The sequence below is a fragment of the Mus caroli genome, unplaced genomic scaffold, assembly GCF_978045245.1.
Source record: "Mus caroli unplaced genomic scaffold, Mus_caroli_1 scaffold_3, whole genome shotgun sequence".
NCBI classification, from domain to species: Eukaryota; Metazoa; Chordata; class Mammalia; order Rodentia; family Muridae; genus Mus; species Mus caroli.
Genome location: NW_028227258.1, coordinates 17,407,501 through 17,431,452, shown reverse-complemented (window position 1 = coordinate 17,431,452; position 23,952 = coordinate 17,407,501). Strand labels below are relative to the sequence as shown.

General features: G+C 40.2%; 1 protein-coding gene across 2 annotated transcripts in view; it reads left to right on the top strand.

The window, feature by feature from the left end:
* The window catches only part of LOC110290935 (guanylate-binding protein 1), a 32,140-nt gene extending 18,655 nt beyond the window's left edge, over positions 1–13,485 (top strand). For both annotated transcript variants that reach the window (XM_085835465.1, XM_085835464.1), the window contains 3 exons: positions 4,394–4,496; positions 4,756–4,949; positions 12,383–13,485. In XM_085835465.1, coding sequence (XP_085691591.1) covers positions 4,394–4,496; positions 4,756–4,949; positions 12,383–12,487 — 402 coding nt within the window. In that variant the 3' untranslated portion in view covers positions 12,488–13,485. The remainder of the gene's footprint in view (positions 1–4,393; positions 4,497–4,755; positions 4,950–12,382) is intronic.
* Positions 13,486–23,952: the final 10,467 nt, after the last annotated feature.

Genomic DNA, 23,952 nt, shown 5'->3' with positions numbered 1-23,952 from the left:
TTAGATCTTCTTTGAAGTTCTGATAGAACTCTGCACTAAACCCATCTGGTCCTGGGCTTTTTTTGGTTGGGAAACTATTAATGACTGCTTCTATTTCTTTGGGGGATATAGGGCTGTTTAGATCATTAACCTGATCTTGATTCAACTTTGGTACCTGGTATCTGTCTAGAAACTTCTCCATTTCATCCAGGTTCTCCAGTTTTGTTGAGTATAGCCTCTTGGAGAAGAATCTGATGGTGTTTTGGTTTTCTTCAGGATCTGTTGTTATGTCTCCTTTTTCATTTCTGATTTTGTTAATTAGGATGCTTTCCCTGTGCCCTCTAGTGAGTCTGGCTAAGGGTTTATCTATCTTGTTGATTTTCTCAAAGAACCAGCTCCTTGATTGGTTGATTCTTTGAATAGTTCTTCTTGTTTCCACTTGGTTGATTTCGCCCCTGAGTTTCATTATTTCCTGCCATCTACTCCTCTTGGGTGAATTTGCTTCCTTTTGTTCTAGCGTTTTTAGGTGTGTTGTCAAGCTGCTAATGTGTGCTCTCTCTAGTTTCTTTTTGGAGGCACTCAGAGCTATGAGCTTCCCTCTTAGAAATGCTTTCATTGCGTCCCATTAGTTTGGGTATGTTGTGGCTTCATTTTCATTGAACTCTAAAAAGTCCTTAATTTCTTTCTTTATTCCTTCCTTGACCAAGGTATCATTGAGAAGAGTGTTGTTCAGTTTCCACGTGAATGTTGGCTTTCTATTATTTATTTTGTTATTGAAGATCAGCCTTAGTCCATGGTGATCTGATAGGATGCATGGGACAATTTCAATATTTTTGTATCTGTTGAGGCCTGTTTTGTGACCAATTATGTGGTCAATTTTGGAGAAGGTACCATGAGGTGCTGAGAAGAAGGTATATCCTTTTGTTTTAGGATAGAATGTTCTGTAGATATCTGCCAGATCCATTCGATTCATAACTTCTGTTAGTTTCACTGTGTCCCTGTTTAGTTTCTGTTTCCATGATCTGTCCATTGGTGAAAGTGGTGTGTTGAAGTCTCCCACTATTATTGTGTGAGGTGCAATGTGTGCTTTGAGCTTTACTAAAGTTTCTTTAATGAATGTGGCTGCCTTTGTATTTGGAGCATAGATATTCAGAATTGATAGTTCCTTTTGGAGGATTTTACCTTTGATGAGTATGAAGTGCCCCTCTCTGTCTTTTTGGATGACTTTGGGTTGGAAGTCAATCTTATCAGATATTAGAATGGCTACTCCAGCTTGTTTCTTCATACCATTTGCTTGGAAAATTGTTTTCCAGCCTTTCATTCTGAGGTAGTGTCTATCTTTTCCTCTGAGATGAGTTTCCTGTAAGCAGCAAAATGTTGGGTCTTGTTTGTGTAGCCAGTTTGTTAGTCTATGTCTTTTTATTGGGGAGTTGAGTCCATTGATATTAAGAGATATTAAGGAAAAGTAATTGTTCCTTCCTGTTATTTTTGTTGTTAAAGTTGGCATTCTGTTCTTGTGGCTGTCTTCTTTTAGGGATTACCTTCTTGTTTTTTCTAGGGCGTGGTTCCCGTCCTTGTATTGGTTTTTTTCTGTTATTATCCTTTGAAGGGCTAGATTCGTGGAAAGATAATGTGTGAATTTGGTTTTGTCGTGGAATACTTTGGTTTCTCCATCTATGTTAATTGAGAGTTTGGCTGGGTATAGTAGCCTGGGCTGGAATTTGTGTTCTTTTAATGTCTGTATAACATTTGTCCAGGATCTTCTGGCTTTCATAGTCTGGTGAAAAATCTGGTGTAATTCTGATAGGCTTGCCTTTATATGTTACTTGGCCTTTTTCTCTTACTGCTTTTAGTATTCTATCTTTATTTAGTGCATTTGTTGTTCTGATTATTATGTGTCGGGAGGTATTTCTTTTCTGGTCCAGTCTATTTGGAGTTCTGTAGGCTTCTTGTATGTTCATGGGCATCTCTTTCTTTAGATTTGGGAAGTTTTCTTCTATAATTTTGTTGAAGATGTTTGCTGGTCCTTTGAGTTGAAAATCTTCATTCTCATCCACTCCTATTATCCGTAGGTTTGGTCTTCTCATTGTGTCCTGGATTTCCTGGATGTTTTGAGTTAGGATCTTTTTGCATTTTCCATTTTCTTTGATTGTTGTGCCGATGTTCTCTATGGAATCTTCTGCACCTGAGATTCTCTCTTCCATCTCTTGTATTCTGTTGCTGATGCTCGCATCTATGTTTCCAAATTTCTTTCCTAGGGTTTCTATCTCCAGCGTTGCCTCACTTTGGGTTTTCTTTATTGTGTCTACTTCCCTTTTTAGGTCTTGGATGGTTTTATTCAATTCCATCACCTGTTTGGTTGTGTTTTCCTGTAATTCTTTAAGGGATTTTTGTGCTTCCTCTTTAATGTCTTCTACTTGTTTAGCAGTGTTCTGTATTTCTTTAAGTGAGTTATTAAAGTCCTTCTTGATGTCCTCTACCATCATCATGAGATATGATTTTAAATCCAGTTCTAGTTTCAGGTGTGTTGGGGTGCCCGGGACTGGGCGAAGTGGGAGTGCTGGGTTCTGATGATGGTGAGTGGTCTTGGTTTCTGTTAGTAAGATTATTACATTTACTTTTTGCCATCTGGTAATCTCTGGAGTTAGTTGTTATAGTTGTCTCTGTTTAGAGATTGTTCTGGTGATTCTTATTTCAGTCTATCAGCAGACCTGGGAGACAGGCTCTCTCCTCTGAGTTTCAGTGGTTAGAGCACTCTCTGCTGGCAAGCTCTCCTCTTACAGGGAAGGTGCACAGATATCTGGTGTTTGGACCTCCTCCTGGCCGAAGAAGGCCCAAAACAGGACCTTTCCCAGATGCTGTGTTGCTTTGGCAGGTCACAGAAGCTGTCAGCTTCTGTGGTGCACACTCTCACCTGTGCAGACTAAGTTCCTAAGTTCGGCCGAGTCCCGGAACAAAGATGGCGCTCCCTGCTCCTGAGGCAGAGGGCTCCCGTGCAGGGCGGACCACTGTCCTCTGGCTGGGAGGGTGCCGGATGTCTGCGGCCCGAAAAGGTTGCTGCCTCAGCGGCTCTGTGGCTCCTGCCTGTCCCAGAAGCTGTCTGCCTCTGTGGTGCACACTCTCACCTGTGCAGACTAAGTTCCTAAGTTCGGCGGAGTCCCAGAACCAAGATGGTGCTCCCTGCTCCTCGCCTTTAGCCATTTTAAACAGCCATACTTAGGCAGTAGATTCAAGATTAGATTTGGCTACATACTATTTATAAAGCACTGCCATGACCAAGGCAAGTCTTCTAAAAGGAAATATTTAATTTGGAGCTTGCATACAGCACAGGGAGTTAGTCCATTATCATCATTATGAAGAGCATGGTGACACACAGGTAGAGATGGTGGTGGAAAAGTAACAGAGAGCTTTATATCCTGAGCTAAAGACACTCACCTGGCATAAGGTTTTCTAACCTCAAAGCCTAATGGCACACTCACTCAAATAAGGCCATTACCCCCTCATCCTTCTCAAACAGTTTCATTCCCTGGTAACTAAATATTGAAGTATTTGACTCCATGGGGGCCATTCTCTTTCAAACCACCACAATGACACTTTCTGAAATGTTATGGCAGCATTCTAGATGCTCTGAGAATGATCTGCAGGACTCATTCAGGTAGGCAGGAAGGTCTCAGCACAGGAGGTTTGGTTAGACAAGAAGACAAGAAAAAGTCCCTGGTTAATACTTCAGGGTAGGGTCCAAGCTAGAAAGTGCATAGCTAACACAAAACAAACTCAATGGTATTAACTGTATTATGGTATTTGCCTCCCTGTGTTTGGGTGGTTTTTTTTGTTTTTTGTCTTATTGATCTTTTGCTTGTATATTAATTACAGTTCATGCTTTTGTGTTTTAGTGGGAGGTTTTTTTTTTTTTTTTTGTCTGTGACAGTTTCTTGTGGTTTTTGGGAGGTTGGGGGTTGTTTACCTGTTTGGTTTTTTTCAAAGGAGAGAGGAAGAAAAGGCATGGAGTTGGGTGGGAGAGGAGAAAAGGAGGATCTGGGATGAGCTAACAGAAGAGATCATGTGATCAGAAAATATTGTAGGACAAAATTGTTTTCCAATTAGCGAAGGTTACATTTTCAAGTGAAAATCAACATCATTAGGCGATAGTAACATATGAAATAAATATTTTGAGGGGGATAAGGCATCAAAGATGCAGCTAGATGAATGGAGTCACCTGTTACTACAATTTGAATGGCTGGAAATGATTGATCCTTGGATGTACCTCAAGTTGATTTTAAAACCTCAAACATGAAATACCGTTTGAATTACAAGGTATTTGTCACATAGTTGATAAAATTAAATTGAAGGTTAAGTTTGATTTGTCTTCAACTCACATAATTACTTCCTCATTCTAACTCCCTTCAACATCTAGGCTGAAGTGATGCTGAGAAAATACTTTGAGTCCAAGGAGGATTTGGCCGATACAGTTCTAAAGATGGACCAGTCACTCACAGAAAAGGAAAAGAGGACTGAAGGTGGGAGCTGTTGAGAAGATTCCAGATGTTGGAAATTCTCGGCATGTGTTGCAATATTGGTCCATATGACGTCATCATTGAAGAGAAAAGATGACAAATATCACTCTTAGCTTCATGGTGTCTGTTTTTATACCAGTAGACATGGCAATGTCCCTGCTTTTTCACCAGTTTCCAGGGTAAAGGTTCCACAAAGTAGTAAAAAACCAAAAGCCTCTCCCAAAATGTACTCTTCATCGCCTTTGCTTCTCTCTTTTCTCAGTGGAACATATAAAAGCAGAAGCCGCAGAGGCGGCAAACAGAGCATTGGCGGAAATGCAAACGAAGCACGAGCTGCTGATGGCACAGAAGGAACAGAGTTATCAAGAGCACATGAAACAGCTGACTGAAAAGATGGAGCAGGAACAGAAAGAGTTAATGGCAGAGCAACAAAGAATCATATCCCTTAAACTTCAGGTACCTGGCTGCACTGGGTTCTGGCTGCACTGAGTTCTGGCTGCACTGGGTTCTGGCTGCACTGGGTTCTGGCTGCACTGGGTTCTGGCTGCACTGGGTTCTGGCTGTACTGGGTTCTGGCTGCACTGGGTTATTTGGTTGGTTAGGTTTTGTTGGTTGGTTGGTTGGTTGGTTGGTTTTCTGTCATAATTTATTTTTTATTCACATTACATCACAATTTCAGTCCCTCCCTTCTTTTTTTACTGTTCTGCCCTTATAACTCTTTACCCCCATTCTTCCCCTTCTTCTCCTTGGGTACCACCCATTCTAGGACATCTAGTCCCAGAAGAACAAGGTATATCCTCTCCTACTGAGACCCAACCATGCAGTCCAGGTAGGGGAAGGGAATTCAGTGGTAGGCAACAGAGTCAGAGACAGCCCCTGTTCCAACTGTTAGTGGAGCCACAGGAAGGCCAAGCTTCACATCTGCTACATGTAGGGTTGGGGAGGATGTCTAATTTGAAACCCTGCATGCTCTTTGATTGGTGGTTCAGTCTCTGGGAACCTCCTTGGGCTTAGGTTAGTTGATTCTGTAGGTCTTCATTTAGAGTCCTTGACACACACACACACCTCCCCCAATTTTATCTCCAATGCTTCCAGAAGTCTCTTTGATGTTTGGCTATGGGTCTCTGCATCTGTTTCCATATGCTGCTGAATGAAGCCTCTCAGGAGACAGTTATACTAGACTGCTGTCTGAAAACATAGCAGAGTATATTAATAGTGACAGTGGTTGGCTTTTTCCCATCTGTTATGGGTCTCAAATTGGGCCAGTCACTTACTAGCCATTCCCTCAGTCTGTGCTCCATTTTTATCCCTGTGCATCCTGTAGCCAGAACAAATTTTAGGTTGAAGGATCTCTGGGTGGGTTAATGTCCCCCTCCTTCTACTGGAAGTCCTGCCTAACTATAGTAGGTATCCAGTTCAGTTTCTATATCCTCTGCTGGTAGGAATCTCAGCTAGTATCACCCATATACACTCCTCCAACCCAGGTCTCCACCTGTTCTCAGAGATCCCCCCCCCCAAAACTGATATCCAGTCTCACTCCCAGGTCTTTCCTGCCCCTCTCCAAACCAAATCACCATCCTTATACCCCTCATCATCTCCTCTCCCACCCAGTTCCCTCTCTCTATCCACCTCTGATGACTATTTTGCTTCTCTCTCTGAGTGTGAGTCACACATCCTTCCTTAGGATTCCCTTATAATTCATCTACTTTGTGTCTGTGGATTATAACATGGTAATCCTGCATTTATTGCTAATGTCAAATTATAAATGAATATATACCATACATGTCTTTCTAGTTCAGTGTTGCCTCACTTATAATGATATGCTCAAGTTGCAGCCATTTTCCTTCCAAGATGTCTTTCTTTTTAATAGCTGAACAATATTACATTTTATAGATGTATCACATTTTCTTTATCCATTCTCCAGATTAGAAACATCTAGGTTGTTTCCAGTTTCTGGCTATTACAAATAAGTCTTTTATTAACATAGTTGAACAACTGTCCCTGTGGTATAGTGGGGAATATTTGGGGTCTATACACAGGAGTGGTATAGCTGGGTCTTGAGACAGAGCTATTCCCAATTTTCTGAGAAGCTGCCAAATTGATTTTCAAAGTTATTTGTAGAAGTTTGCACCCCCAATAGCATTGGAGGAGTGTCCCTCTTTCTCCATATCCTTGCAAGCATGTGCTACCACTTGAGTTTTTTATCTTAGCCATTGTGATGGGTATATGATGGAATCTCAGGTCATTTTGTTTTGCATTTCTGTGATGACTAAGGATGTTAAAGATTTCTTTAAGTGCTTCTCAGCCATTTGAGATTCCTGTTTTTGAGAATTCTGTTCGGCTCTTATTTTTTAATTGGTTTGTTGATGTTCTTGATTTCTTTTTATGTTTTGGATATTAGTTTAGTGTCAAATGTATGATTGATGAAGATCCTTTCCCCCTTTGTAGGCTGCCATTTTGTCCTATTGGTGGTTTCCTTAGCCTTGCAAAAGCTTTTCAGTTTCATGAGACCCCACTTGTTAATTGTTTATCTAAATGCCTGAGCTACTGATGTTCTGTTCAGAAATTTGTCTCCTGTGCCAAGACAATGAATTCAAAGCAGTTCCCTAGCTTTCTCTTCTATTAGATTTAATATGTTAGGCTTAATGTTGAGGTCTGTAATCTACTTGGATTTGAGTTTTGTGCAGGGTGATAGTTATGGGTCTATTTGAATTCTTCTACATGCAGACATCCAGTTAGACTAGTACCACTTGTTGAAGACTCGTTTATTTTTCCATTACATGGTTTTGGCTTCTTTGTCATAAACCAACTGTCCATAGATGTTTGGGTTTATTTCTGGGTTTTTCATTCTATTCCACTGATCAACCAGTCTGTTTTTGTGCCAATACCATTTAGTTTTAATTACTATTGCTCTGTAGGATAGCTTGAAATCAGGGATGGTGTTGCTTCCACATGTTCTTTTCCTGTACAAGATTGTTTTACTTTTCTGGGATTTTGTTTGTTTGTTTGTTTGTTTTTGTTTTGTAGGGAAGTTGAGAATTGCTCTTTCAAGGATTGTAAATAATTATGTTGGAATTATGATGGGGATTGCATTGAATCTGTAGATTGTTTTTGTTAACATGGTCATTTTCACTACGTATGTTATTCATACTCACCTACAAGTAGGGAAATCTTTCCATCTTCTCATATCCTCCTTGAGGGACTTGAAGTTCTTGTTATACATGTTTTTCACTTGCTTGATTTTTTTCACTTGTTTAGTTAGAGTTACAGCAAAATATTTTATAGTATTTGTTGCTATTATTACAGGTGTCATTTCCCTAATTTCTTTCTCAGTCCACGTATCGTTTGTGTAAAAAGGGGCTAGTGGGTTTTGTTTGTTTGTTTGTTTGTTTGTTTCGGTTGTTTTTCTTATCTAGACACCACTTTGCTGAAAGCATTTATTATCTGTAGTTCTCTGCTAGAATTTTGGTGGTCATTTATGTACACTATCATACCACCTGAGAACAGTGATACTTTGACTTCTCTCTTTCTAATTTGTATTCCCTTGATCTCCTTTAGTTGTCTTATTGATTCATACTTTAGTTGTCGTATTGATTTATCTAGAACTTCAAGAAATATATTGAATAGATAGGGAGACAGTGGGCAGCCTTTTCCTATCCATATATTTAGTGATTTGAATTAAGTTTCTCTCCATTTAATTTAATGCTATCTATTGTCTTGTTGTATATTGCTTTGACTATGCACCTTTTAGCTCTGATATCTCCCTGACTTTTAATATGAAGGGGTGATAGATTTTGTCAAAGGCTTTTTCAGCATGCAGCGAAATGTTCATGAGATCTACTTTCCCTTTCAGTTTGTTTATATGGTAGATTACATGCATTGATTTTCATAAATTGAACCATTTCTGCATCCTTGGGATGAAGCCTCATTGATCGTGGTGGGTGACATTTTTGATGTTTTTTTTAAATTTAGTTTGAATGTATTTTATTGAGTATTTTTTCATTAATGTTCATAAGAGAACCTGGTCTGAAGTTCTCTTCCTTTGTTGAGTCTTTGTATATTTTACATATCAGGGTGAGTGTGGCTTTAGAGAATGCCTCTGGTAATGTCCTTTCTGTTTCTATTTTGTAAAATAGTTTGAGGAGTTGGTATTACCTCTTCTATGATTACCAATTCTATGGTAGAATTCTGCAGTAAAACCATCTGCCCCGCCTGTTGTGGCCGGCCAGCGGCTCACATGTCTGGGTTCTAGTCTGGAAAGGCATCTTGGAAACCTGGAAGAGAAGAGGGGGGACTAGGCAGTGCACGAGAGATGGAGCTAAGACAAACCAGGTTCTGATCAAAGCTCAATTTTTCTAATTCATGCACCCAGTTATGAACGAAGGGGAACGGACTAATTCCCGCCAAATAATCCTGGAGTCCAGTTGCAGGATGACCACGTGTATGGCTCCAGAACAGCAAGGGGGCAGGCTCTACCAGTGGGGATGGCAGAATGATTAAGCAGCAGGCTCCACCCCCATGCAAACAGTGAAACCTGAGCAAACTGGTTTCAGGCTGAGGGGGTGGGGGAGGTTACACCCGTCCATTTTTGTTTGTTTTATTTGTTTGTTTTTGTTTTTTGGTTAGGAGACTTTTAATAACTACTTCTATTTTCTTGGGGGTTTTAGTTTATCTGATCTTGACTTAAGTGCTATCCATCTAGAAAATCATTCAAAATTATTCATTTCATTTATTTTCCCAGTTTTGTAAATTACAGGCTTTTGAAGTAAGAGCTAAGGAATCTTTGGATTTTCAGTGTCTCTTGTTATGTCTCCCTTTTAATTTCTGATTTTATTGATTTGGATATTCTCTGCCGGTTAGTTTGCATAAGGCTTTGTCTATCTTGTTGATTTTCTCAAAGAACCAGGCCTTTGCTTTGTTGATTCTTTGTATTGTTCTCTTTGTTCCCAATTGATTGATTTCAATCCTCAGTTTGACAATTTCCTGCCAGGAATTCCTCTTAGGTGTATTTGCCCCTTTTTTCTAGACTTTTCAGATGTACTTTCAAATTGCTAGTATGAGAATTCTCTAATTTCTTTATGAAGGCTCTCAAAGCTATGAACTTTCCTTGTAACACTGCTATCATTGAGTCACCTAAGTCTGTATGTCACACCTTAATTTTCATTGAATTCTAGGAAGTATTTAATTTCTTTCTTGATTTCTATCCTGACCAAGTGATCATTGAGTAGGGAGTTGTTCAGTTTCCTTGAACTTTTAAGGTTTCTGTTGTTGATAAGGTCCAGCTTTAATCCATGATGGACTGATAAGATACAAGAACTTATTTCAATTTTCTCCTATACGTCGATGCTTGCTTTGTGACCCACTAGATGGTCAATTTTGGAGAAGATGTCATGAAGTGTTGATAACAAAAAACATTATTTTGTATTTGGGTGAAAGGTTCTGTAGATATCTGTTGTAGGGCCTGAAAATCACTGAAGGAAGAACCCAGACTCAGATAGTACACAAAGACAAATAGCATTTATTCTGCAGAATCATCTAGCATGAAAGGGTTACATCCAAATGGCAACATCCACAGAAACATTAGAGTTCCTTTTATAACAGACTTCTTAATTGATTCTGAGATAACAGCACATTTCTAAGACTTAGGACACATTCCATGGCTACCAAAATCATTAAATGGAGGCTGTAAGGGAGATATGTACCACAGGAGTTAGGAGCAAAAACAGGAGATAAGATATGGACTGAGTGTGTCAAAACTAGACTTCAGGGATGGCTTAGTTACAGTTTTAAAGGACCCTGCAATCCAGTGACAAATGGTAAAAGTTAAGCCATATAATTGTTCCTAGTGTATATGCATGTAGGCATTCTCTGTTATAATCTCTTATTCAATTTATGATCTTCATGTGCAAGCTGGCAGTGAGCTTTTACTATGTGAACACAAGCTCCTAGAGTTGTACAAGACAAAGCTCAGAGATAAATCCCCCTCCCCCTTTCTCCCTGAGACTTCAACTTAGAGAAGCACAATTCCTCCCTCCCCCAAGAAGCTTTACCTGGCCTCCTACTGTGTCACATTGAAGTGCCAACTGGAGACTGGGGAAGCCATCTTTAAGGGACTAGGTCAGGCTGATCAGCTGCAGAACTTCAGAAGCAGAATACCTTCCACCTAGGATAGATAGGAAATGGTCAAAATGGTCCATGGCTTAGTTTCTGAATGCGATATGAGTAATGACCCCCTCACTGTTAGGTCCATTGGATTCATAACCTTAGTTTCAATATTTCTCTGTTTAGTTCCTGTCTTGATGACATGTGCTTTGGTGAAAGTAGGGTGTTGAAGTCTCCCACTATCAATGTGTGGGGTTTGATATGTGGTTTAAGCTTTAATAATGTTTCTTTTACGAATGTGGGTGCCCTTGCATTTGGAGCATATATGTTCAATATTGAGAAGTTATCCTGGTGGATTTTTCCTTTTATGTGTATGAAGTATCCTTCCCATCTCTTGTGATTAATTTTGGTTGCAAGTCTACTGTATTAGATATGGGAGTGACCACTCCAGCCTGTTTCTTGGGTACATTTTCTTGGAGAACCTTTTTACAGCCCTTTACCTGGTTCTTTACTGTTCTGTGGACCTGGGTGGTTTTTGTTAGGCAGGCCTGATGGAGGCCAGCAGAGTTGGCTGCACCATTTAAATTTTCAGTTCCGGGTGGTCCAATCAACAATGTATATGGGGAGACTGAGGCATTAGGTTCACAAGGTCAAGGCTTGACTGAGTTGTGAATAGAGACCTGTGCTCCATCCTCCCCACTCTCAATCCAAGGGCAATAAATAACATACCATCCCCCAATGGCAGGGTATCGCTCACAAACTGTAGCATATTCTCATCTCCTTACTGCTCTTTTTCCTGACCACCACTGGCTCTTTAAGTCTGCTAATTGCTAAATGAAGCCCTTTATCAGGGTATGTCTATTAATCCATAGATTGGAATTACAGGTTCTCCTCAGGTGTTTTCTAGGATTTTTTGTGATAAAATCCCCAACTAACCTACTTTGAACTATTATTTTCTCCTATGCTAAATAGAGTAATTGTAATTTCTACATGTAAAATGGCTTTTTGCACCAGATTCTATGATATAATATCCAACTCTTTTTTTTTTAATAGGACCAATAGAAATTTTGTTTCTCCCACACCTAGATTGCTCTTTTCTCTGGAAGTATCTTAGAGAGTAGAGTCAGTCCCAAACCTTTAAGAAAAATGGTTAAATGGACACATTGCCAGTAACATCTTGTTTTCTGTGCGTCCCTCCACATCTATACTGAGCCTCCATGGTTGTTAATAAAAAGGCCTTCAATATATTTGTCTTCTCTTTTGGTTACTACAACTGGGACTTTTACCAAATTTCTTGATTGAACACCTGCCCTGATTCTGTTTCAGGTAGTGGCCTTCCATTTTGTTTGAGCCCAACTTTATCAACTTCTTTCTTGTGTTTGAGAGTGTGCACCACAGAGCTCAGTGATGAGGCAAGAAAGAACAGGCAAGCTGGTGCTAATTTGATAGAAAATTGTGTTTTACATGAGTCAAATGACGTAAGAATTGGACCTGAGGGTTGTAGGCTACTGGTGCTTAGAACTGTCAGGCTACATTTCAAAAGCTGCAGATATATATAGATATAGATATAGACATATAGACATATAGACATATATATATATATATATATGCAGGTGTACAAGAAGTGAGAGAAATTATGGAAGATAAAGAAGGAAAAGACTTTTGAGATACATGTCAAAATCTGCCCTCCCCCCCACCCCCCAGGATTTAGTGTAACTACCAAGGAGAGTGTGTGAGTCTGAGGAATGGGAGATGCCTTCTGAATTCATTTTTCATCTCCATTTTAGGAACAGGAAAGACTTTTCAAGGAAGAATTCCAGAATGAGAGCAGGATACTACATCAAGAGATCCAGAAAATAAGGGAGAAACGTTCACGGTGCACCATATTCTAAAATCCGAACAGAATAAAGCTCTCTACCCTGGTTTCACTCATCAAGGAATAAACTTTGGACACAGCTTTGGACAGTGACACAGCTTGGCACTGAACGAGACTTGAACACAGTGATACTTTATTAGGAAGAAGCGAGAAATAAAGTTCACAAAGTGGAGTTTATATGTGAAAAGAATGTTTGGCTTATGAGGTGACTCAGTTCATGTCTGTGTTAGAAGTGAAGATTCATGTGATCTGTAATCGGGTCTTATATTTGATACTGTAAACATGGACTCTGTAGACATACTAAATTGTATTATTGGGATTGGTTTTTACAACACAGTGATATGGCACCTCTGTTCGGTTAGACCTTTTTGATTCACACATACCCTTTCTGGATATTCTTAGTCATGTGCTCATAAGGAATTCAAAGATGTAGCTTGCCCTAAGCTGGGATTGGCATGTTGTAAACATGATAAAAGTCTGAACATAACCAGAGGACACAGCTCCTAGGGTCTCATGCTGTCTGCAGACATTGGTTCCCAGGGTAGACAATGGGCAGTGCTCAATGTGGGAAGGCTCTGTGGCTGCTGGGAGAGCAGAGAAACTCATTGGAGAGTGGGAGAAATTTCCCTCCAGACAGAATGCATAGGTGAGTGGGAGTTGCACCTTTTAGAGAACTTCTTGTTTTCTTTCATGCTCCACCCTATTGTGTTTCCTTAATAATCTCTCTTTTTATTTTTTAAAAACACTTCTAAGAGTGTTTTTAAACACTTTCTCCTTCTAAGAGTTTTAGAATGACTTCCACAATCACAGAATGGAGAACTCAAAATAATTTTCGTTCTATTCCTCTGAGGCTCATGATCACAGTGCCACCTCTTGTGAAACCAACCTTCATTTTTATCTTTCTTTTGCTGCTATGACATGATTTGCATATCTCTGAGGATAAATGCCTTCTACAATGTGGCAGAAGCACGGGTTAAGTGAAAACTCTTAATAAAAATGATCAGCCTACCATAATTGTTTCAAATGCATGCTGTACATTCATTGTTCATAATGTAATAAAATCCTCTCCTAAATTTCTATAAGAGGGGAGGTCATTAGAAGACTCTTAGCTGTCACACAGGTACCCAATGATGAGGGGTTCAGCTCTGCAGCTGAACATTCAGAATAACAGTACCACACAAAGGAAATGTTATAGTCACAGGGCTCTTCACTCATGTGGAATACAGAAACACAAAGATAATTTCTGCATAAATATTTTTCTGGTGGTGGTATAGTGTTTTAAACCCAGGGCTTTAAAAACACTTCTGGTGGTACATTAACTGATAGCATAACAGTGGGTGGTATAGTATTTCTGTAGTATACTTTTGAGTGCATGCTTGTATCATGTGTGCTTATAGAAAGAACTCAACACTTCTACTCAAAGTCTGACCTATTGTCTGATTTGTGTTAGGTCCATGGGAGGTTTTAAGTACCAGTCAGTGGGTAAATCAGCATGAGGGGTAATTAGATGTCTTCAGAACGTCAAAGCACAGTTTGGGACACTTTTCAGAGCCATAGTGCCAGTGGCTTGTCAACTCCATGGCCATTCCAAGCCTGAGTTCAGAGTCACAAACAAATGTCTGTCTCAGAGTTTTGGCAGTGGCTTCCCTCAGCCTCTGAGAGATGTTATTTACACTCAATGGTTTAGGGTCAGGACCCTGACTCACTTGTTTCTAAGGAAACATACTACAAATGACTGGAAACTCCACCCCTTTAAGCTTAGAAACAACAACAACAAAAAATTCCTTTTGTTTACCCTTGAATTTCACATGACTGATAAATATTCAAGTGGTTCTAAAAATGTTTTGGGACTGTATATAGTGTTAACATCAATTATTCTAGTCCAAAAGGCAAACGAACAAACATACAAACAAACAAACAAACAAACAAGGTAGCTGATTTCCCAGAACTCAATATGTTTAAAGGAACTCAGATTCACTTTCACTTTCAGTGATTTTTTTTTCTTCCTTCCTCCTTCTCTCCTTTTCTCTCTTCCTTCCTTTCTTCCTCCCTCCCTCTCTTTGTCTCCCCCACCTCTTTCCCCTTCCTTTCTCTCTCATTGTTCCTCCCAATTTTACCCATTTTCTTCCTATGTGTACTCTTTCACAGTACAGAGAAATGATTTTTAATCCATTTACGTCCACTTCTGAATTGCACAATCGCTTGCTAACTATGTGTAACACAGTGGGGCTGGCAACTTCACAAAACAAACACTAATGGACAAAAAAGGACTGAAACATAAGAGAATGATTTCAAAACCACACCCTTTTCACCCTGCATTTTGAAACACCCACAAGAAATGGCACCATTGATCAATCTCTACCTGAGAAGTCCTGAGACCCTCCTCCCAAGAGCAGACCCCTCACTCCTGCTGGGCTGGTTGAGTCACCCCTCCACCCCCACCCCAGTTAGGAACTCTTTTAGTTTCAATTTCTTCTCTTAAACATCTCTCTAATAAAGAGCTGACTCCTCACAAGTTCTCTGGCAAAAAGCTGGAACTTCCCTGGTTTCTACTGGGTCTATGTCACAGTGCCTGTGAGAGAGGACAGAGCACTCTGCAGCCAGACTCAGAGGCAAAGCTGACCTGCATTGAAAGGCTGATTCTTCTCTAAAAGATTTCTCTTCAGGTAAGACAGAGGCAGGGGTGGAAAACTGTTTACCAGACTGCTGGTTTACCCTAACAAGAGGAGGCTGAAACCAGCACAGATGTGTGTGGCCCAGGGCTAGGTGACAGAGGCAGACTTTACCCTAGATGTCCCTGTCCCTACTAGGGCAAATTAATTAAACTCTGGGAAAGAAGACTTCACACTGAGAGCATAAGTGTGTTGAGGTTCATATTGCTTTCTTGGTACCATGTATATCATCCTTTTTTTAAAAGATTTATTTATTTATTTATTTATTTATTTATTTATTTATTTATTTATTTATTATAAGTACACTGTAGCTGTTTTCAGACACACCAAGAGAGAGCATCAGATCTCATCACAGATGGTTGTGAGCCACCATGTTGTTTCTGGGAGTTGAACTCGGGACCTCTAGAAGAGCAGTTGCTGCTCTTAACCACTGAGCCATCTCTCCAGCCCCTATCCCATCCTTAACTATCTAATGAAACTCAGATAAGATTCCTGAACTTGTTGCCAGTGTATACCTAAATAAGTTAGGCTGCTTAGAATTAATAAAAAGTCAGTTCTCCTGCTGAAAAATCTAGGGAGTTACAATATCTTTGTGTATACTATTTTGAATATGTGTGTGTGTGTGTGTGTTTTATTCATTCCTTTACAGCATCATACTGTAAGCCTCTGGCGAGCCTTAGCTTACCTGGGATCCCCTGAGTGAACCTGAGTGAGCTGGGAATCAATGCAAAAAGCAAAGAGCAATTTATTGTTCCAGTGCACTGGGGTCTTCCCAGACCAGAAGGAGAGGTGGCCCATTTGGCAAGTTTTTATATGGTTTCCAGGGGTGGAGCAGCATCAACAACTAGACACAATATGATTAGGGAACAGTGCACCCTCTAAACTGATTGGTCTTTGGGAATGAGGTAGTAGGGGCTTACTCAGCCTCTCCCTTCTGGCCTATGTACTCTCTGACCTGTCTCTTCCAGGAAGGGGGAGGGGGGGGAGTGGTCGGGTGGACTTTTCTAATGACTCTGAGCTGACCTTTTTAATATATGTCATGTGGGGTTTTTGTTTTGTTTCGTTTTGTTTTTTGTTTTGTTTTTCAAGACAGGGTTTCTCTGTATAGCCCTGACTGTCCTGGAACTCACATTATAGACCAGACTGGCCTCGAACTCAGGAATCCACCTGCCTCTGCCTCCCAGTGCTGGGATTAAAGGCGTGTGCCACCACCGCCTGGCATGTCATGTGTTTTGATTGTATATGTTCCCTACTCTTTTCTGTCTCCTCCTCCCCATCCCCCACTCTATCTTCTCAGTTTCATGTTCTCATTGACTCAAGTTACTGCAGCTCATTCAGGCACAGGCATAAGGCCGCCTAGTGGAGTCTGAGTAACTTACCAGGGGCCACATCACTCAAGAAAACCAACCCATGCTGGAGTTTAATAACCAGTGTTCTCTATACAAGGTCAGCACTCCCATTATCTCTTAAATAATCAAAGAGATACCCCTTCTTGGAACTGAAAGTCAATTTTACTTCACCTGCTTTCTGCAATCTCCCCCAAAGGGCATTGTGTGTGTGTGTGTGTGTGTGTGTGTGTGTGTGCGTGTGCGTGTGCATGTGTGTGTGTGTGTGTGCGTGTGTGTGTATTGGAACAATGTTCTTCACTCTGTATGAGGAGGTATTGAGGAATCCTCTCTGTATATGCATAAAGCATGGGTGTTTCTATTAATACATGCACATGTCTTGAAATATCAAAGACCCTTCTGAGGTGGTGGAGAAGTAGATAATGATACTTGAGATAGAGTTATGAAAATTCTGCCTGCAAATAATGGCAGATTTTTCCTTTACAGGTCCAAAAAGAATTAATGGTTAAAGGATTCAAAAAGAAATCTGATATGTCAAAGAATGAAATAAGTCAACTGAGAGAAGAGATGGAAAGAACAAGAAGGAAACCCTCACTGTTTGTTCAAATCCTTGACACAGTTGGTAATGCATTCATTATGATTTTACCAGGAGCTGATAAACTATGTGGTTCGGGGCTGAAAGTCCTCAGCTCACTTATAAAGTAGTCTAAAGAGTTTCTGGGAAGGAATTTATAAAATCCAGGCTTCAGCTAATTTGATACCAAACTCTTTGCCTTGATCTTTAAATCCATGTGCTAGTTTAATAACCAGGGTTATGAAGCAGGTCAGAACTACTATTAGTAGCTAAATCGTCAGACACTTACTCATTGGAGTTGAATTCTGTGTTGGTTCATCACCAGTTATATTCAAGGTCAAAGATACAAAGCAATAAGGAATATAAATGTTTGGCTTCCATAAATCCCATCAAATTTCACTGACATAATGTAAATAATAAAGTGGGAAACCTGTCAGAATACAGTGAAATTGTTTCTAGAAAATATGTGAGTAAATCAAACAGAAACATGGCCAAATGTAGACTTATTGACAATTGAATCCCAGTCATGCACAACAGGTAATTGGTTACAAAGAGCTCTTGTAAGAACCAACAAGTAGGTTTTCATAAAAGAATGTATGAGAAAAATGGTTGATTGACAATAAAAGCCTCACAGATTAAAACAATGAAGCATTTGTGTTGCTCTTCTTACATGCAAAGAGTTTGGTTTTTGACATAACCCCGGAGCACAAGGGGTTAAATGAAATGGCAAGGAACTACTATTTTCTAGGGAGACAATGAGAAACCTGGCCTTGTCTTTCTGCAGCCCATGGAACTTGTTCTCAGAAGGCATGTGGAATGGCTTGGAGCCTTGAGATAGGCAAGCCCTAGAGAGCTGTAAGAGCGCTTACTGCACATTTGGTTTGGGAGACCAGAAGGTTGAGAGAAACACAGTACAGCATGGCCTATGAGGTCTCAGAGGAACACAAGAACTTCATTAGGAAATCAGCTACAGGTCATTCTGGCTCCATTCTGGCCACAAGTCTAGCCTCGAGTGTCCAGTGACCTGTATACACTTGGAGTATGAGTTTCCTTGGTGGAGGAAATATCAAGATACTGCAAAGCATTTCGATTTTGCAATAGCTAAAGCTGAGGGCTTTTATTAAAATCTAGAGTGGGAGATGTTTTTATTGTTGTTTGTTTGTTTGTTTACTTTCCAATGATTTTTTTATAGTTTTTAAAATTCATAATACATTCTATGATGTCTATTTCTGGTTGTCAACTTGACTACATCTAGAATGAACTACAATCCAGAAAACAAACATTCCATTGAGTTGGAAGCTCAGACTATCCATTGTCACTTTGGGCATCTATTGCCCTTAAACCAACAGGTTAAAAAAGGGATAACAGTGTTAAAAGGGATGATAGAGTCAGATTATCATAGGGAAATTAGATTGCCTCTCTACAATGGAGGTAAGAAGGATTATGTCTGGAGTGCAGGAGATCCTTTAGGGTGTCTCTTCGTACTACCATATCCTGTGGTTAAAGTCAATGGGAAACTACAACAGCTTAATCCAAGCAGGATGACGAAGGGCACAGACCCATCAGGAATGAAGGTATGGGACACTCAAGGCAAAGACCCAAGACCTGCTGAAGGGCTTGCAGAGGGTGGTGGAAATACGGAAGGGGCAGTGGGGGAAGGTAGTTATAAATACCATCTAACCAGGTGCAAAACTGGTGATTGTACTAGGGACAGTCATGTTAGGTGTATTTGTGACCTGGTTATTGTTTCATTTGGACATGTAGCTCACTCAATTCTATACCTTACTCTTCCACAAGTCTGTCTGAGCTCTGCCTGATATTTAGGTGTGGATTTCTGCACTATTTTTAACCACTGCTGGATAAAGCCTCTTAGGAGACAATTATGGTAGGCTCCTAGCTGCAGCATAGCAGAGTATCATTAATAGTATCAGAGGTTGGTTTGGTCCATGGGATGTATCTCAAGTTGGGTCAGTCATTGGTTGACTGTTCCCTCAGGCTCTGCTCCATCTTTATCCCTGTGCATCTTGTACACAGGACAAATTTTAGGCTGAAGGATCTGTGGGCAGTTGATGTCCCCCTCCTTTAACTGGGAGTCCTGCCTAATTACAGAAGGTGGCCATGTCAGACTTTATATGCCCCAGCTATAGGAATCTCAGCTAGGATTACCACCATAGACTCCCATTGCCTATCTGAACCCAGGTCTCCAGCTGTTCCCAGAGATGTCCCCCACTGATTTCCAATCACACTCCCAGATTCTTCACACATGATGAGCATCCTCATAGCCCTCCTCACTCCCTCATCCACTCAGTTCCTCTCTCTTTCTCCTCTGATGACTATTCTGTTTCCCCTTCTGAGTGAGAGTCTTGCATCCTCCCTTGGGCCTTCCTTATTACCCAGTTTCTGTGGGTCTATGGATTATAGCATGGTTATCTTTCACTTTGTGCCAAATGGGCAAATATAAGTTAGTATATACCACATGTGTCTTTCTGGTTCTGTATTAACTCACTCAGGACAACATTTTCAAGTCTCATCCATTTTCCTGCAAGTTTCAAGATGTCATTGTTATTAATAGCTGAATAGTATTTCATTGTGTAGATGTACCACATCTAAAGGATTAATTCTTCACTTGAGCGACATTTATGCTGTCCCTCAATCTACTTTTGCTATTGCATAACAAAAAGTTGCTATAAACATAGTTAAGCAAGTATCCCTGTGCTATACTGAGGTTTCTCTTGGATATATGCCCAGAAGTAGTATAGTTGGTCTTCATGTAAAATTATTCCCAATTTTATGTGAAACTGCCAAATTGATTTCTAAAGTGTTTGTACAAGTTTGCATTGCCACCAGCAATGGAGGAGTGTATCCCTGCTCCACATCCTTGTCATCTTGTGCTGTTGCTTGTGTTTTTTATCTTAGCCATTCTGACTGGTGGAAGATGGAATTTCATAGTCTTTTTGGTTTCCCTGATGATTGAGGATGCTGAGGGTTTCTTTAAGTGCTTCTCGGCCATTTGAGATTTTTCTGTTGAGAATTCTGTTTAGCTCTGTACCCCATTTCTTAGTTGGGTTATTGGGTTTGTTGATATTCATTTGCTTAAGTCCTTTCTTGGTTTTATTATTCCTCTGTTGGATGTAGGGTTGGTGAAGGTCTTTTCCCATTCTTTAGGATGATACTTTGTCCTATTGATGGTGTCCTTAACCTTGCAAATGCTTTTCAGTTTCATGAGGTCCCAAAATTGTTGATCTTAGGGCCTGAGCCCTCGATGGTTTGTTCAGGGATTTGTTCTGTGTGCCAATGAGTTCAAAACAGTTTCCCAGTGACTCTTTTACTAGATTTAGTGTATTTGTTTTTATGTTGAGGTATTTGATCTACTTGGAGTTGAGTTTTGTGTAGGGTGATAGATATGGTTCTATTAGCATTCTTCTCTTTGTAGATATCCAGTTAAACCAGAGCCATTTGCTGAAGGTGTTTTCATGATGATGGTTTCATTTTTCCATTGTATAGTTTAGAACACTTTGTCAAAGATCACTTGTCCATAGGTGTGTTGGTCTATTTCTGGGGTTTTGATTCTATTCCATTGATCAAACAGTCTGTTTTTTCTGCCAATACTGTTGTGCCAACAACCACATGTGAACCCCAAAAGACCACTAAGGATCCAACAACAATCTCATCACATCTATATTATGTCTCTTTATTATGAACTCCAGTTTGAGCCTACTCACCACAGACCCACAGGACAGTTTGGTGAAGCAAACCTGAACTCTCATCAGGACAAAGTTTTAGAGAAAGTGGAAGCCCAACCTGGCAAGCATCTAAGTTAGTGACTTTGGAAGCTGTCAGGTGAGTGCTCTGAAGCAAGACCGCATACAATCACAAACAGTCTTAAAGTATATCTTTGATTAGTCTGATTTTAGGAAGTAGCTAAGGAGTAACTCTGGCCAAGAACAAGTCATAGGGTCCATTCTGGTATTTGGGTATTGCTTGGGATTGGCTGTAGGCCAAGCTCTTCATCCTTTTTTTTTTTTCCTTTTAAGAGAGGGGCCAGCCTAAAGATGGAATAGGTTTGGCCTCTCAAATACCATTCCGTGTTAATTACTATTGCCCTGCAGGATAGCTTGAAATCAGAGATGTGATACCTCCAGAAGTTCTTCTATGCTACAAGACTGTTTTAACACCTCAGGGTTTTGTTTTGTTTTGTTTTGTTTTGTTTTGTTTTGTTTTGTTTTGTTTTGTTTTGTTTTGTGTTGTGTTCTGTTGTGTTGTGTTGTTGTTGTTTTTCCGTAAGAAGTTGAGAATTGCTCTTTTCAGATCTGCAAAGAATTGTGTTAGAACAAGTGGGGAAACAGCATTTGGTGGTTTCTGCTTTTTGCTTGCCTCTCACTGTAACTTGAACTTCATGTTTCTGACAACATATCTTCCCTGCCATAATTAAAGATCCCCTCCAATTACAGACTAAAATTGATTATTCCTTAAGTTTCCTTGGTCAGATACTGTGTCAGAACATTAGAAGACATGACTCATGAGATGTGTGGGAGCTGCTTCCCAGGCTAGCCTCCCAAACATGCTGATTAGCAGTAGAAATATGAAGCCACAGACAGTGGCAATATTGGCTTGATTTTACAGCTGTATGTGTAGCAGGAAGAGATGACAATGAGAGGAAAAGAACAATAACAGTCTGGTTCACAGCAACATCAGTCTCCACCCAGTCTGGAACTCAGTCACCAGTTGTCACCTGATGAGTGTGGTTTGTGGGAAAAAGGGTTTCTTACACATTTGAAAAGGGATGAAGAAAATTGTATTGATGGCATGACAGATCAATTTCAATCACTTCTTGGTAATTTTGAAGGGAGATAAATTTACTACTCTTGTATGTATTATCTGGGCTATTTTCTCAGAGTTTGTCTGTAGTATGTCCTCCAAGTCCTGCCTTCTCAATTGGTGCGTTGAATTTCAGCACCCTCAATAAGTGATTCTTGAAAGCAGGCTCTTCTTTGTATTGAAGCTTTAAGTGGGAATTTATTAGAAATACAAAGAGATAGGTATAGTTAAGTGGTATAGCCCATGCTTGGAGAGAGGAAGGGGTGGGTTCTTTCAAAGAAAAATAGGTTGCAAGCTTGTTCAAAAATACAAGAAAGAAGGAAGCAGAAAAGCTGAGTCTGCAGTCTTGCACACTCCCATCAGCCTCTGCATCTGCAGCTAAAATTTTCCCATGTCAGCATATATTACTTATGAGAGGAAAGGAAAGCATTGACTGACCTACTCACATATGGTAAGAAACTTCCATGAGTAAAGACCTAATCAGAGGTGGAGATAGCTAGGTTCTGTGCCCAGATGTGAACTTCAGAGCAGAGGATGCATTCTCTGTAGAATGAGTGACATGGGACAGCAGCTACAGCTCACAGAATGTGTCACATCTATCATGAGCTGTTAGGCTTCTTACTGTGTGTCCTGTTCATGAAAGTTTACATCTTTTTAAACAACCACACTCTTTGTTAACCTTATAATTTCTATCAGTCCTCAGGTCAATTAGCCAATTCTTCACCGTTAATATAGAAAATATTACTCCTAGAGAAAGTACCCAAGGAGCTAAAGGGATCTGCAACCCTATTGTTGGAACAACATGATGTACTAACCGGAACCCTGGAGCTCTTGTCTCTAGCTGCATATGTATCGAAAGATGGCCTAGTCGGCCATCAATGGAAAGAGAGGCCCATTGGACTTGCAAACTTTATATGCCCCAATATAGGGGAATGCCAGGGCCAAAAGAATGGGAATGGGTGGGTAGGGAAGTGGGGGGCGCTATGGGGGACTTTTGGGATAGTATTGGAAATGTAATTGAGGAAATTATGTAATAAAAATATTAAAAAAAAAAAAAAAAAAAAAAAAAAGAAAATATTACTCCTTGGTGTGGCTCACTGGTTTTTGTGATAATCTTGTGATTCACATGCTTACTGAACACTCTAGATAGAATTATTACTGTTATTGTTGTTGTTGTTATTGTTGTTTTAGTTACAGCCCAAATATTTTCCCACTTTGTTCTCCATCTTAGAGTTCTACCCCCATCTTCCCTCCTCTTTGAAGATGAGGGCACCCCATGGGGTATCCCCCCTACCCTGGGACTTCAAGTCTCTACAGGATTAGTTGCATCCTCTCCCACTGAGGCCAGATGAGGCTGCCACTGCTATATAAGTGCCATGGGCTTTGAATCAACCCACATATGCTCTGTGGATCATTTTTATATACTTGTAAGATGCCATCTACTCCATGAAATGGTCTGAATATTTGTGGACCCCAAATTTGTATGCTGAAATCAATCCCCACTAAGGGAATGAGGTTAGGAAGAGAGGCCTTGAAAGGCGATTGAGTCATGAGAGAGGATCCAAGAGTCCAGAGTCCTTTCATCTGACCAAGAAGGACACAGCAAAAAACCAATATCTATGAATAGAAAGTGGGCTCTTAGACAGACTGCTGGTCTGCCATTGACAATATCTTGTCCTCCAAAGATTCCAGAATCGAGTAAGCAATGTCTGCTGCATAACAAAACCAATGCTTTGTGGATTTATTATAATTGTCTATCAGACTAAGACACCATAAAATAATTTGAAGTAGATTGCCACATGGACCCACACATCTAGTTCCAGCTTGCTTCTGCCACTGAAGTTACCTTCTTTGCTCACTGGAGACAACACCTTTATTATCTCCCACAATAGCATCAGATGAAGCTACTTTCTGACCAAGCCAGGGGCATGAATACAACCCATGTTTTTCACTACACTCTGTTCTTTGTTCTTCAGTGTAAGAGCCATAAACAGTTGAACATTAATGTCACTACTGTTAGTATACAATCATCAATTCTTAAATGTGTATCTAACAGATAAATGAGAGGTTA